General features: G+C 48.1%; 1 protein-coding gene across 10 annotated transcripts in view; it reads right to left on the reverse strand.

The window, feature by feature from the left end:
• TTC23 (tetratricopeptide repeat domain 23) overlaps positions 1–15,902 on the reverse strand; it is a 104,808-nt gene that overhangs the window by 19,131 nt on the left and 69,775 nt on the right. For 9 of the 10 annotated variants that reach the window (XR_008299003.1, XR_008299004.1, XM_015069016.3 and 6 more), the window contains 2 exons: positions 14,910–15,015; positions 2,450–2,577 (listed from right to left, as the gene is read on the reverse strand). Coding sequence is in view for 8 of the 10 variants with exons in the window: in XM_015069016.3 (XP_014924502.1) it covers positions 2,450–2,577; positions 14,910–15,015 (234 nt within the window). In the remaining 2 variants the exon portion in view is untranslated. Of the gene's footprint in view, positions 1–2,449; positions 2,578–4,143; positions 4,887–14,909; positions 15,016–15,902 lie in introns of those variants that run through there. The other variant, XM_053223620.1, reaches the window with a different exon arrangement.

Here is a 15,902-nt window from a genome sequence, read left to right on the forward strand (position 1 = left end):
TGGGAGCCCAGGTGTGAGGAGGGCAAAGGGCAGAGCCAGGCAGTGGGCTAATCTGACTGCAGCACAGAGAGTGGGAAGGGGAGAGTGGGGAGACAGGCCGGGCTGAGGGTTGGTGGGGGGCCTTTGCGCCAGGTTTGGGAGTCTGGATTTTCTTATGGGGAGTAAGAACCCGGAGAAGGTTCTTGAGCAGAAAAGTAGCACAACTAGAAGATAAACCCACTATTTTAATCTGTGGCAGAGTGACCTTCACCTACATTTTACCTTAAAAGACATTTTCCTTCCCAAAGACCACCTTCCTGTTGGTGCAGGGTTCTAGTCCAATGTATCGGCTGTGAACACATCTGGGGTGGTCTGAGCACTGCCCCATGCTCATGCCTGGGACTGTCCTCGGGCTGAGCCTTGTCAGCCAGCTCCAGCTAGAGCCCACAGGGAGAGGGCTGTGACCCATGCAAGGTTGCCACGCTTGGGCGGACGGGTTGCGTCACGCACAAGGGCAGGAGAACGAGGGCAGCTGAAATCTAGCCTGTGTTCTGCTCTCCAAGCAATGTGTGCTGGCACGGGCTGCATCCCCCCGAGGAAGAGGCAGCTTTTTCTATTCTTACAAGGGCACCGGAGGGCTGGCCGGGGGTAGAATGAAAAGAGCCAGTTTGCCAAAATCTCCAAGGGCGGCTGAGGGGAGCGAGGTGCATCTTTGGATCAATACCACCGATTTGGGTGACTGGGGCAAGGGCAGTGAGGTGTGGCATCAGTGACAGACACCAGGGCAGGAAGCCAGACAGGAATAGGGGAGATGATGGGTGCCCTGTGGTGGCTAGAGCAGTCAGGCGACCCATAGCCAAGCCTCCACCACCATGAGCAAGAGGGTCTCTGGCTACATGGAAATCAGTCCAGGCAGGGGAGAGACAGTACACATCCACACATATACTTACTATTCTTATGATCTTGTTCTATTACTCCTGTGCTGTGTTCATCATATTATTATATCAAATAGGATTCTATGATGAACAATAATGGGAAGAATCTAATGAGGACTGGGGAAAGGAATCAGGCAAACTGATGAGTCCTGAAAGATAGACCCTGCGTTATTTAGGAGATCAATGAGGAAGAGACCCCCAAGAGCAGGAACCAAAAGCTGGCACTTTCTGGAAGTGGGGATTAGAAAAGGCCAATGTGGCCAGAACACAGATCGGGAGAGGGGGCAAAAATAAGACTGGAAATGTCAGCAGAATCCAGATCCTTGAAGGTATTGTGAGACACACAGGATTCTGATTTATTTTAAGGGCATTGAGAAGCCGTTGGAGTATTTTACAAATGGGGGTTTCACTGATCAGATCTGCTTTTTGAAAAGATCACCATAGCTTCCTTATTCAGAATGGATGAGAAAAAGTCAAGAGTGGAGAAAGCAGCTGGGGGACCAGAGTCTGTCAGAGTGGTCCAGACAGGAGGTGATGATTGGCAGAGGTGGACATAGCAACCAATACATTTTAGAGGTAACAATGACTGATGACCTGGAAGGGGTAAGTCATGATGGGGGTAGACTACATCCTGCCTCTAGACTTCTGACCTGAGCACCCTCCCTAGAACTTCTACAGATATTCTAGAATCTGAGGCCTCTGGAAGGCCCTTTTCCAGTTGGGGGATCCAGAAAAATACGGAAACTCCACATGTTATGGTTACTGTAGTCCTACTTTGGTCTGAGGAACATGGGAGCATCTAGATTAAAAACCTGCGTTCCTTAAGCTCCCATCAATTGAGAGGGGGGTTTAGGACAGAGCTGTGGGGGGAAGTGTACAGAACAGCCTAGAAAATAAAAGCTTTTCATCCCAAGGATTTGCCTTGATAGGTTGAAGTTGAAAAAAATATATACATCTATATACATAAAGGCAACAGCAAGTAGCTTTCTGGTAGCTGTTAGGCTTTGCATGGAATAAGTTCCCAAGGGTTTAATTACCAGTGAATATAAACTCTGGGGCTTGTTCTATTTTTACAAGCCATAAAAAAGCATGCCTGTATGGTTCAATGGACCGTGGGCTGTAACTTCTGTGCTGTGTAGCTCTCGTTAGATATGTAAATTCCATCAATAACCCAAAATTAGGAGAGAGGAATTAGGCACACTCACCGGCACCCTCTATCCCAGCCAGAACTGCAGGCTGTGATAAGCAGGGTCTGCCCACTGGGTTTTAGGTTTCTCGTCCTTTAGGATCCTTTGTGGGGAGTTGGGGGAACACGGCATCTACATTCTCACAAATAGTTTTCATTTTCCAAGAATGAGTATCTGGGAGCTGCCCAAGAGTGGCCACCTGGCATTATTTACCCCTGTCCCTATGGGAGCCGGGTACATACCTTGCCCATAGTAGATGCTTGATGGATGCTTGTAGAGTGAAGGAGTAGCCCTCTGGATGTCAACTCATGCAAATAACTAGTCAAACGTGGGTCCAAATGCATTTACCTCTTTTTGTCCGGTGACTTGTAGAAAATGGCAATAATCATCTTGAATTGAAAGAAATTTGGCTTTTCCCATCCCTTCAGCATCCTTAAGATTAGCCATGCTCTCTTGAAAATACTGCTTGGCCACATCTGAAGAAAAGCATCGTAAAAACATTTGAAGATTGCTTGCAGATTTGAAATGGAAACAGAATAAGTACCCTTTTAGTGGTGGTGAGCTATTTGAAAAAAATAAGTATTTAGACAAGAGGACCTAGTTAATTGGACTGTTTTTCAGAAAAGATTTAGGTCTCAGCAGGATACAGCAATTTACTTTCCTTGGTTTTCATACATTTTAGCTCTCCCAGCCATACAGTACAGATGGGGAAAATATTCCCCAGACTTGAACACACTGGTGAGTTTTCAGGTTAACCATTAATTCTTCCTCTAACTCTGGTTGCTGCTCACTGAGGTTAGGGCTCCGAGGGTCCACTTATTTTAATGGACTCTGTTATCTTAGAACATAATTTTACAGCATTAAAATTCTGCAAAATATGGCTGACACGCTGCTAAAGAAAGAAATTCAACCATTCCAAACACATAAACATACTGGTTATAATACAAGGAAAATATTTTTAAATATTTGCCAATCTTGAAAGCAAGAAAGGGAAAACCTCAGGTATGATAAATGAAGAAGGAACCAGAAGCCAGAACGGTGAGTGGGCATTGAAGCTGAGTGGACCGTGAGGGTGTTACAAAAAAAAGGTATAGTCTGTAACGGCTAAAGTTTTATAAGCCTGAGGACTGGTGATGAGGCCTGAGGACTGTGTATGGTAGGAAGATGGAATGAAGCTTGCTACCAAAAGCCAAATTCTTCTGTGATAGGCAGAATCTAGGAGGACAACTCTGTCTAATCCCTCCCCTGTGACATGGGTGGAACTTGCAGATATGAGGAGATATTATTCCTTTGATGAGGTTATGTGATATACCATAGTTGACTTTAAGAAAGTGAGATTATCCCTTGGGTTTAACCTAATCACCCAAGGCCTTGAAAAGGAGAGTTTTCTTTAGTTGGTAGCAGAAAAGGCAGCCAGAGACATTCAGAACATAAGGGGGATTTGACATGAAGGTCCTCCATTGGTGAGATGGAAGGAACTATGGTGTAAGGACCCAAGAGTGGCCTGTGGGAGCCAAGAGAGGCCCCTGGCCAATAGCCAGCAAGAAAATGGGGACTTCAGTCCTAAAACCGCAAGGAACTGAATTCTGCTAATGACAGAAATGAGTTTGGAAAAGTATCCCCATGCCCCAGATGAGAATGCAGCAGGCCGACAGCTTGATTTTAGCTTGAGCAGAGAAGCCAGCCTTACTGTGCTAGACATCTGACCGACAGAACTGAATTGATAAATGGGTTTAAGCAATCAAAATTTGTTATGCGCAAAAGAAAACTAATACGGTCAGGAATCCCTACAATGGAGTGAAGAGCAATCGCAATGGTCCAGAGGCCATCCGTGGCTGCAGAAATGGCATCTGAAACTGAGACACCGTACAGGGGGCATCCACATGGGTGAGGCCTGAATCTGCATCACCTACTTGGTCTGGAAATTCTGAACCAAGAAATTAACTAGACACTAGTCTGTAACTGGAGAAATCATAGGGTTCCAGCATAGGGGTCAGCAAACTCATTCTGTAAAGGACAAGATGGTAAATATTTTAGGCTTTCAGAGCCATATGGTTGCTATCTCTGCTATTCAACTCTGCTGTTGAGGCACAAAAGCTTCCACAGACAATACATAAATGAATGAGCATGGCTGTGTGCCAAGAAAACTTTATTTACAAATACAAGGGGGCAAGCTGGATTTGGACCACTGACCCCTGCTCTAGCAGAGGGAAAAGTGATATCTTCCTCTTCCAGGAACATGGGACTCCCAATGAAGTACCTGCTGGAGATGACCTCATGGTGACACATGACAAGCACATTTTTGCCAGAATAGACTATGACCCACGTATACAGTGGTCTACTTGACATTTCCACTTGGAAATCTCATGTGTATTGTGTGGTGCAAAGACCTACGAGTGAAAAGATAAAATATAACCCTTTACTTCTTTACTTTTCCTCCATATTTGGTTATCACCTCTAATTTTGTATTTGTGCTACCTCCCTATTTTTTTGATTAGACCAGCTAGCATATTATCTATTTTAATACCTTTTCCAAAGAATCAGCCCTTGAATTCACTTTTCTCATACTGTGTTGTGAGTGCCAGGTGCTTCCAAAGAGGCCTCTATGAGGACAGCACTCCAGAACTCACAGAGGAGCGATAACTGGGTCGCCTGTGCAGACAGGGTGGTTGTTCCTGAGTCAGCACAGCGAGTGGCAAAGAGGGCAGGCTCCAGAGGTCAGAGGTTGCCTGGCTCTGCTCCCTTCTAGCTGGGTGCCTCACATGGTTGACCTCAGTCTCCTCATCTGAAAAAGGGGAACATAACGCTAGTGCCTCCTTTATAGGGTTATTGTCAGGAGTAAATGAGTTAATGCATACAAACAACTGAAGACACGCCTAACACCTAGTCAGTGCTCAATAAATGGTAATCATTTTAACTTAGGGATAGCTTTGAGGGTCGTGGTTATGGACCTCTGCTGCCCATGCTAGGGTGACCAGCAGGCACACCGGAAGCACAGGTGGACTTATTAAAAGGACGGGAGCACTATGAAAGTGGTCACAGGTGTAGAATACTGAGCTCATCTCATGTGCACCGGATGTGTGGCCCTGCACACCACGAGAGCTCTGGGAACACCCAAAGTTCATGCTGAGAATGTTGGGGGTCTCAAGAAATGATTCAAGTACACTCCATGTGATATGTTTTAGAAAGGAGAGAAGCCAACCCTTGCGAAATGTAGTCTACCGAACCCTGTCAACGTAAGGAAAAGATAGGTCTGAGAACAAGTAAGTTTCATTTATCTGCAAGATTTACTTTGCTTGGAGCCTAGGCAGTTGCCAGACCGAAGCAGGAATTCTGCTGTGAGGTGATGCCTCTGATTTCAGTCCTAGCTGCCCCCAGAGTTTGTAGCTATAGACAGAAGTTAATTGAACTGGAGCCCCCTGTTCCTTTCTTTCAGTGAGGGTCTGTTAGACCAGCAGGGGGATGATTTCTAGAGTATTTACTCAGAATTTTCTCTTGGTAGGAGAAAATTCTACCAAGCAGAAAATCTCTTTACTAGTAGCTGACTCATGGGAGAAAGCATTACAGATTTAATGCTCAAACTAAGCGTTAATTTTGGCTACTTTGATAATCTGATGACAGCAAATTAGTGGGGATGATGTGGCATTTATTTTGTTGATTTTAAAAGCATAACAGAGATGAACATTCCATGTCTAAAAATTAACAACGATATTCCGGAGCGGAGTACTCCTGATATTTTAATTTTCTGTCTAATTGGGAATTAACCAAAGAATGTAACTGAGCCTTTAAGAGTTCTTTTTTGGGGCACCTGGGTGGCTTAGTTGGTTAAGCGTCAACTCTTGATTTGAGCTCAGGTCATGATCTTGTGGTTCATGAGATTGAGACCCATGTCTGGCTCTGCATTGAGCCCGCTTGGGATTCTCTTTCTCCCTCTCTCTCTGCCCCTCCCCTGCTCACATGCGCTCCTCTCAAACTAATAAACTAAAAAAAAGTAAAAAAAAAAAAAAGGTAGAGATCTTTCTGAGTCTCAGCCTTGTTCTCCTGAGATGAGCTCTTACTATGAAGACTGGCAGATATAAAGAGCGTAGGAAGGAGTTGGGGCTGAACAAGGAGGGACTGAGTTTCAGAGCCTGGGCTTTGGCAGAAGTGGTACCATGCTCAGATACAGGAGGAGGCAAAAGGGATGGGAAACATTTCCCTCCCCTTCCTGGTAAGGAACTGGACATAGGAGGACACAGCTGTGCTTGATTCCTTTCTGGCCCCTTTCCTGTAATGTCCTCCCACCTCTCAGTATCCCTTCCCCCAGCAGTCACACGCTGACCGACTGCCTTCCCTAAAATACCCCGTTTTCAGCTGGCTTCCTAGACCTGAGTGCCACATGCTCCTTTCCCTTAGTGTAGTTGATCTCACAGAGATGCTGGGAGAGAGGGAGCTGCCTGGTCTAACGCAAACTAGTGCATAAATGGCTCAACCTCTACCTCAGGGAGATGTATTCATATTTCCCCAAAGAGGATGCTTGTTAGCACATATAGGTCTCTGGAAGAGGGGATGAAAGTGAGAGAAGAAGGAAGGGAGGGGTGGAGGGAGAAGGAACGTATTACTGAAATGAAGGCAGTGTGGTTACTAGCGAACGAAAGCGAGGTGTTCAGCTGGGGATGTCAGAGGCGGACTCTGCCTGGAAATCTGCCCTCTGAGGTTGCTGCTGCCCTTCCTGTATTTCGGAGTCCTCAGCTTCTCTAAAGGTCCAGGTTTTTCCCATTTCTGTTCCTGCAAGGCCTCTAGTCCAAGGGGAGGAGCGGGGGGGGAAGGGTTCCCCAACTGCCATTGTCACAGAGAAGTTGTCACACATCAGGCATCATGTCAGTGGCCTTGTAGATCACAACAGCCTTGCAACTCAGGAACAGAGGAAGGGGTAGGGCATCCACTGTGGGTGCCTTCCCAGTCTATAAATTTGAAACTACTTTTATATTTACCTGGGATATAGGAAAACTCCCTTTACTACAAGATCCTGATGTAGTTCTCTCACCCCTCCGACCCCCACGTTAGCTTTCTGAACTGTGAACCGCATGATCTTTGAGAGGAGAGCAAATCTATCCTGTCACTACAGCTAAGGAGTGACTCCCTGATGAGCAGAGTTTCTTCTCCTGGGGGACGAGTGACAGCAGGATTTCCAGAGAGATCGAAGATCGAGCAGGGTGGGGAGATGCCATGTCCCAGCGTGGGCCTCGTGCCCTGAAGCCGGATTTTCAGAAAGCCAGCGATTTGCAGCTCTCTCACAGTGGCCGCCCCCAATTTTAAAAACCTCTTCTAGAATCATCTGCAACCTGATGCCGGTGGCCTTGGCAGAAGATGAGGTCATTTTCTAAAGCACAGAAGCATGACTTAACTTGTAAATCTGAGCCCTGGTGGCACAGGTGTTCCAAGGCCACGAGTCTTCTCCCGTTTCCACCCCAACACAATGTTCAGGCTGTCTGTGGGTTAGAGCGAGGGAGGAAGTGTGGCCTGCCTGCTGGGCAGGGGACTCAATGTCTCCCAGAGGCCCTGTAGGACTCTGTTCTGTCTCTGTGTTCTTATACAGGCAAAAGAAAACCAGGCTTCATTCAAAGAGCAAGAGGAATGCGGGGTTACAGTTTGACACGCTGGAGGTTAGGAGGCTTTTAATTAAAACAAATTCCAGTCACCCTGGGCTCATTTTCTTGAGGCTGTCCTAAGGCAAGAGCTGAACAGTGAGGACAGCTTTCATTAAGAGGGAGGCCTGCATGTACAATGTGACAATTATCTTTTGTAACAGTCTTGGAAAATAGTCTGTACTCTGTACTAACTGCAAAAGTATTAAGGACCGCAGGGAATGTAGCCTGGCGTTAACCCAGAGGAGCTCCATCACCCAGCAAACAAACAGACTGGACCAATTTGGGGTCCTGTTGGGGCTGTTGGGGCTGCCTTGGTCTCTGCACAGGCAGCTGCCCTGAGGCTACCTCCCAGCCCTGAGGGGTGGGAGGTGGGAAGGGTGGCCTGAGGACACATGAAGCCCAAGTCATGCTCTCTCCTCACCTCAAGGCCTTCTGTGGTCCACACTAAAGACTCTCTCTTGGAAGAACACTTCCACAGGCCCTGGACATGGCTTCTTGGAGCAGCAGACCTGCTGCTCAGTAGCCATATGATCCCCAGGAAGTCCAAGGTCATTCTGAGGAGAAGGTCTGCCTTAGTAGTGTGAGGTGACCAAGATGGCGGCAGGCTGGGCGGGGCTTCCGTGGGAGAGCAAACATGAAGTGCCTGCACAGTGCCAGGCACCTATGGGCCCAGTAAAGGGCTCCGTCACCATGGGGATCTGCCTGCCTCCAATATCCTTACCACCAGGAAGCTGACCCCATCTCTACCTCCCCACCACTCACTGTCCCACCCAGTAGTGGTCAGGTATCCAGCAGCTTCTAGCCCCAGTTACTTGTCTTGGTTGAAGTATTTATTTTCCATAAGCTGCCCTAAAAACCCTTTTTGAAGCCAAGTCAGGGTATTAAAAACATAGGCATTTCTGAGAAGTTCTGCACACAAATTATTAGCCAGTATAGGAGTGAAAAACTGTATATCACAGAGGCACGTACTTCATCTTTCCTAGCAGAGGAATGACGCCATAGACTTTGTTCTCAGACACAAAGATGGAAGGCAGTTTGTAAGCAAAGCTTGATGAGGTTTCAGTGTGCGCAAGGTTGTCTCTTTGGGAAGAGAGACCAACAGCATGGACTTGGAGAGAGGAAGAGGCCATCTCTTCTGATCCTCTGCCAACCCTGCAGCCCCCACCTGTCTGTCCTCTGGGCTCCCTGGACCTCTGGGGACAATGCCACTCACTCTCCAGTTCTGGGGCCGTGGTTAAGTAGGCAGTGTCTGGCCTCTGTCTAAGCCTTGCTTTGTCCCTAGCTTGCAGAATGAGTCTGGACATGTCCTGGACCTCAGACCTTTGGATGGCATGTGCTCTGAGGTGCCTTCCAGAGGTTTCTGAGAAAGGGCCCTACTAATGATGGTGGGAAACAGGATAAGGGTTCTGCTCTGTCCTTACCCACCACTTTCTTTCTGCAGCTTCCCCTTCCTTTAGAGCACACAGCAGGCGTGGATGCTGATACCTGCTTATGGAGCTCAAGGCAGGCCAGGATCAGGCTGGCTGCGCATTTTGTAACAAGAAATGGACTCTGCATCGGACTGACGAAGGGTCTGTCGGAGCACACGGGGCTTGAGGGCGACTAGGGAGGCTGAGGAGGATGGGAGAGAGTGGGTGGGTGTGGCCAGCTGTGGTTTACACCCATTTCCATCAGCAGGGCTGCACCCCAAACCCCACTTTGGAGGCCTCTGGTTGGAGGTGGGGCAAGGGCGACAGCAGGGGCTGCCGAGGGGGACCACGGGAAGATGAAGGACACCTGACTGTGGCTACTCTCGGGTGGCCATGTTACCTATCAGGAGTCCACTGGCACTGGGCATATGTGTATTCTAGAGCCTGTCTGACTTCTTGTCTCTGCGGGACACACAGGGCCCAAGGGGCATCCATAACCCAGGAATGCGGGGCAGGGAGTGGGCTGCAGGTGGGGTGGGACCCAGCAGAGGGGCAGGCTGACAAGGTGGGCCACAGGAGGAAGAGTCGAGAAAACGGAGGATCAGGTAGGTGGATAAAACAGGAGACTGCATCAAGATACAGTGCCCAGCTTCAGACACTTGTATATTTTATGTCTACTGTGCAAATGTGGGGAGAGCCTAGCACAAGGGGGCAGCAGGAAGATGGACATATTTGCGCATGGGGAATTGTATCTTGGGAATGCACCCCATGCTCATGAGTCTGATTCATATGGCCAGGAATCCCACCCCCTGCCCCTGAGACTCTAGTGGGACAGAACCCCTTCCACTGTGCTGTGTCCGGACCCTACAGAGCCCAGGCTGCAGACGGAGCCACTTCCAAACAAGGCCGCCTGTGCTCAGCAGGCTCTGCCTCTCAAAGGTTTACACCGAAATGTACTTGGCTTCCACCCATTTCATTTTAATATCCTTTAGGAGAAGAGTTATAAACACAAGGCCAATGCCCTGAACACTTCGCAGGGTTGGGAGAGCTGTTAATACCAAGTTTGTCTATGGCTGCTCCGGGAAGCGGGCCAGGCTCAGGTTAGTGACATTCCAGGAGCCTGAATTGGAAGTCCTTATGCAATCGCAATCCTTCGTGACTTCTAGGGCAGTTTTGTCTGCATAAGGAATGCAGGAAAGGCACAGAGCAAAGGGATTAGCTGGAGCATGGAGCCTGAAACACGCTAGCTTCTTGGCCAGTGGCGTTTCGTTTGTCAGAGGGCAATGCCTTCCATGGGCATTTAGCAAGCAGGCTACGGAGAATCCCCAGATGAGAAATGTTTCTCATTAATGATTCTTTAAAAAAAAAAAAAAAAAAAAGCGTGCTCTGCACAGACAGGTTTAAGCACAGGAAAGCAGAGCTGTGGTCCCCATGCATGTGGATTTCTTTAGCATTTGGTAGACCATGTGGGTTTGCTCCCAGGGGATCTGGCTGGGATTTCTGAACTAAAAGTGACTAATGTCCAGGTCACAGTCCTGCCACCCTGGGTGAAAGCCAGCCAGTGTGTGTGTGTGTGTGTGTGTGTGTGTGTGTGTGTGTGTGTATTTGGGGGGGATTGGTATCCCCTTACTTGTCAGACAAGATGAGTACCAAATGCTCCCCTTTCTTTCTTCTTGCTAGAGGCAGCAGAGGCCTGGGGAACCCCCAGCCCTGGGTGGGTTCCCTTCTTTCCCACTGTGGGGGGACTGGACTGAGAGGGGGTAACAGAGATGACATGAGAACCAGGCACCCTGAAAGACAGTGGGACTGTGGCTCCTGGCTGGGTGGGGACCAGTTCACTCCTGCTTCCAAAGGGAAGCTGGTTCCATTCATGTAACATGGGCCCCCTCAGCCCACACTGCACTTAGGCACCGTGGGTAAAAGCCAGAACAAACTCTGTGTCTCAAAATGCCGAATGGTCAGTTCACTCTCCACGGCCTTTTGCACGTTTTGCCACCGAGAGAACAAGGATTCTGACAGCAGTTTACAAACAGGTTAACACATTAGGAATAGCTTGGGGTTTCTCCGTGCTTGTATTCATTCCTGATGTGCCCATTTAGATGGTCTTTTGAGGACTTAGAGACCAGGGCGGGTGCTCGTCTCTGCACCTGTCCTAGGGCTTCATGGTGTTGCCTGACAAGCAGCTGTTCTGATCCTGCAGTTCCACTGCCAACCCCACTTAGCGCTGACTCCCCTTTAAGGCTGCGGTAAACTTTCTTCCTAAAGGCATCAAGGTGATGGCCATTTCAAGTCTCCTCTGATTAGAGAAGGGCGTGTCTAGGAGCACCCCACAGAGTGATAGGGGCTGTGGTCTTTCTGGGTAGAGCAATGAGTTCAGAGAATAGAGACTGATGAAATTTGCAGGTATGGAGAGCTGGCTGTGTTAGCTCATTTGCAGAATCGGAGGTCACATCCCGCCTTCAGGCTTATTAAAAGGATTAAATGAGCACGTGTATGAGAGTTCCAGCACCTGCACACAAGGCAAGCTCAATTCCCACTACTGTTGTCACTAACATTACTCTTACCATGATTCCTGCTGCCTCTGAGCTCCTGAGGCTCTGCGCCCTATGTTTCTAGCAACCAATCCCCTAAAGCTCAAGCAGAAGTAACCCCCTTCCCTAATCTGTATTGCATCTTCAATTGTATCTCCCTGCTCCTGGGGGGAACTTTTCTTCCATCTTTACACTCTTCCTATATTTCAAATTCTGACCGGCAAGTCAGTTTGTGGGGTTCAGGCCACCAGAGGCAGAGGGGAGGTGCTAAAAGCCTGTGCGTACTCCTGGACTGGCCCCTTCCCACTGGCTCTCCAAATCCATCTTTCTGGGTGCCTCCGCTCTTCCCATGTCCTCTGTCCCAAATGCCATAGGCTCTTCCGTAGGCCTAAGTGGGGAGGGGCAAGGAAGAAAAGGGAGCATGTGCAGTGTCAGTCCTTACAATGTAACATGGAGGTCAAGAGCCTAGGTTCAAATCTGCTACTCCCTGGATATGTGCTCTTGGGGCAATTACTTAATCTCTCCGTTTCTCCATCAGAAACTGGAAATACTTACATCAACCTCACAATGTTGTGAGGATTAATTGAGTTAATAAATGTAACTCAATTAGGGGTTAGGGGTGCCTGGGTGGCTCAGTCGGTTAAGCATCTGACTCTTGGTTTCGGCTTGGGTCATGATCTCATGGTTTATGGGATCGAGCCCCAAGTCCAGCTCTGTGCTGGCCGCATGGAGCCTGCTTGGGATTCTCTCTCCCCCTCTCTCTCTGCGCTTCCCCGACTCATGCTCTGTCCCTGTCTTGCAAAATAAATAAATAATTTTTTTAAAGAAGTGTAACTGATTAGAACCATGCCAGTATGCACTGTGTAAGCATTAGCTATTATTACTATTATTACTGTGTGAGGTCATCTAAGTCTCACAGATCTTATTAAATGTATCAAGTAGGTATTATTGTCATTCTCAATTTATAGTACCCATGCTATATTTAGACTAAAAAATGTAATATATGTGTGTGTGTGTGTGTGTGTGTGTGTGTGTGTATTTGGATTCTCTGATTCTGTAAACCATGCAAAACAGAGTGGCCTAACTTTGCAGCTACAGGAAAAAAAAAAACATTTCAGGACACAATTTCTATGGTCCTCACCCAATCCATACATTTACTAACTAGCTGAGATGCTGGTGAACCAGAATCCCTCTAGGCAAAGAGGCCTTAGTTTCCTGAGCTGGAAACTCTTCCTCTTTTCTCTGGGCCTTAGTTTCCTCTAGCTGTTTGGTATTCTCTAGGGAATAGACTCCCGCCACCCCCACCTCATCAGTTTAAATGCTCAGAACCCTCCAGTTGTCTTAACCCATGAGCCTGAGGAAAACAGGAAGGTTCTGACAACCATTCATTATACGCACGCTCTCCAGGTCAGAAGTTACATGTGTTTTGCCCTCACACTTGCTTTGCCTGATCAGAGCCTGAAACATGTTTGAGTTGGTTACCAACAATTACACAGAAAAACCTAGATTTCTGCCTTCTCTTGAAAAACAGATCTGCCCTCTAAGCCTGCCTTCTACATGACAGTAACGGGCTGGAGCTGTAACAGCTGCTCACTTTCAATAACACATGGGATTCTCCAGTTTGCCACAGTCCTCACACTTTGTGTTGTCTCTCTCGTATTACGACCAACAGTAGCTGCCATTTCTGATTAGGCTTGCTGCTCCTACTGTATCGTAATAGCTATCTATTTTGCTCACACTGCTTGTGTGGTTCCTATAGGCACTTAGATTTGTGGCTCCTGCCAGCATAGGAATTTCCATCAAATGTGTGTTTGCATCTTAACTGTCTTAATAGTTGGGAATGGAAGATTCTCTTCCCCTATTAAAGGAATGTTGGGGTGCCTGGATGGCTCAGTTGGTTGAGTGCTGGACTTTGGCTCAGGTCATGATCTCACGGTTTTGAGTTTGAGCCCCGTGTTGGACTCTGTGCTGACAGCTCAGAGCCTGGAGCCTGCTATGATTCCATGTTTCCCTCTCTCTCTGCCCCTCCCATACTTGTGCTTGCTCTCCCTCTGTCTCTCAAAGGAAAAAAAAAAACAACATAAAAAATTTGAAAAAAAAAAATAAAGTAATGTTAAGCACCAGAAAGCTGGTCAAAAAACTGTTGACCCTTTGAAGGTTTTGAAGCCGATTGTTATATATGGTGTGTTCCAAAAAGAGAGGATCAGAAAGTTTGCCTGCCTTCTCTATCCGTAGATACGTTGCTCCAGCTCCAAAAAGGTGCTCAAAGCTCCAGGAAGCCAGAATGAGGGGTCTGTAAGGTAGGATGGACAGATGGATAAACCCTGATATCCCCTTCACCAGTTCCTCCCTGACTGGAGCCCCTGCCTGGCCCAGAAATCTCTACACACCAGGCTGCTCATTTTGGTATTCCCTTCATCTCCGCCTACCCTCCAGCTAGAAGCCTCTGCCTTCTAGCCCAGCTCTGCCCCCTGAATCCCAACTATTCTGGATCTCCATTTTAGGCTTGCTGGCACGTTGGACCTTATTTTACTATAGTAGATCATTATTTTTTACCTGATATTTTGCAATATACCCCTAGGTCTCCTTTATGAGTTATACTCTGTTTCTGAATATTCTGACCAAAAATAAGCCACCAGAATGCATGTTCCCCATCACTAGAGGCATACTGTATGCTCTGAGTCTGGAATGTCAGATTAAAGAACTCCCCAAGCTCACCGCTCTACCTATCACATGGGGCTAAGAAAAACCATATGACTCATAAATGGCAATTTCCTCTTGGACTCCTGAAACCATGTAAAGTTCATCCTGATTGAAAGCTCTGTCCTGTGAAAGTCTGTAGGCTGGGGTTCCAACAGGCCTGATCTATCTGTTGCCACAGTAGCTCCACAGCAATCTTTAAAAATAGATCACCTCTGAAAGTGGAGCAGATTTCCCTGTAAGCCCAGCGTGGATTCTCTGGGGGCTCTTCACAGCTCTGCTTGCATGAAGATTCCCGTATTTGAAAGTAAAAGGTTAGAGAAAAGCTAAACAGGACAGAAAGCAGAGAACTCTGGTGAAAGTAACACAGGGGCACAGCTCAGGACCACCACATAAAACCGCCAAAGCTCTCCAGGGGGCCTGTGTCACAGGTCCATCCACCTGTTCACCCATCCTAAAGGCAGCTGGTTCACAGACCTGTGTGAGGGACGGGCAGGGCGCAGGCAAGGTGCGACGCCCACAGAAGGTTTGCGCTCACCGTGGTGTTCAATCCCCCCGGAAGCGACGGCAGCGCGGGCGACCAAATGTGCAGAGACTGCTGCCTCTTCTTGAGAGGGGTTTCTGCTCAGCACGATGTGATGCGCCTGTCACCCGGGAAAGAAGAAACAGGATTGTTTACACGCTTGGCGGCAGCAATAGGGAACTAACTGTTCTTGGAGCGATAAGCAGAAAGCCAAGGAACTTTCTAGCAAGCTAGACAATATGATTTGTGTGGAAGCACAGTCAATTCTCAGGAGACCTAGATTTTAATTTTTTTTTTCAACGTTTTTATTTATTTTTGGGACAGGGAGAGACAGAGCATGAACGGGGGAGGGGCAGAGAGAGAGGGAGACACAGAATCGGAAACAGGCTCCAGGCTCCGAGCCATCAGCCCAGAGCCTGACGCGGGGCTCGAACTCACGGACCGCGAGATCGTGACCTGGCTGAAGTCGGACGCTTAACCGACTGCGCCACCCAGGGGCCCCAGGAGACCTAGATTTTAAAAGCATTGGGCTGTGGACAGAGAAAGCCCTGAAGGCTGAGTCCGGATGGCTCGAAGCTGTGGCCAGGGCAGATCACTAAGTAAATCATTTAAGTCTATGTTGCTGTGAGTGCAGTGTCAGCTGAGGATGGGCGGGGGGTGGAGGGGGGGGGCGGTTGGCGAGCGGAGGAGGGTTTCAAGAAGGAAGGAGGTGGGTTAAAAAGTGCCAGTGCTCTGCACAGGAAGTGGGCGAGCCCAGCCCCCTGCCCCAGCTCAGCCCAAAGGGGGCCCTTGCCGAGATGTCAGTAGCCTCCCCAGTGCCTGATCTACCAAGCCCACCTCCCTGCGCCTTCTTCAACTGGCCCATGGGGCTATCTGAACACAGAAAAGAGCTCAGTTCCTTAAAAATAAAGCCCAATTGAAAATTCTTTGAGAGAGAGAAAAAAAAAAAAACCCTATGATCCCATGAATATAAATAGTAACAATCCTCCCAAAATAAAATACAAAACA

The sequence above is a fragment of the Acinonyx jubatus genome, chromosome B3 (assembly GCF_027475565.1).
Source record: "Acinonyx jubatus isolate Ajub_Pintada_27869175 chromosome B3, VMU_Ajub_asm_v1.0, whole genome shotgun sequence".
NCBI classification, from domain to species: Eukaryota; Metazoa; Chordata; class Mammalia; order Carnivora; family Felidae; genus Acinonyx; species Acinonyx jubatus.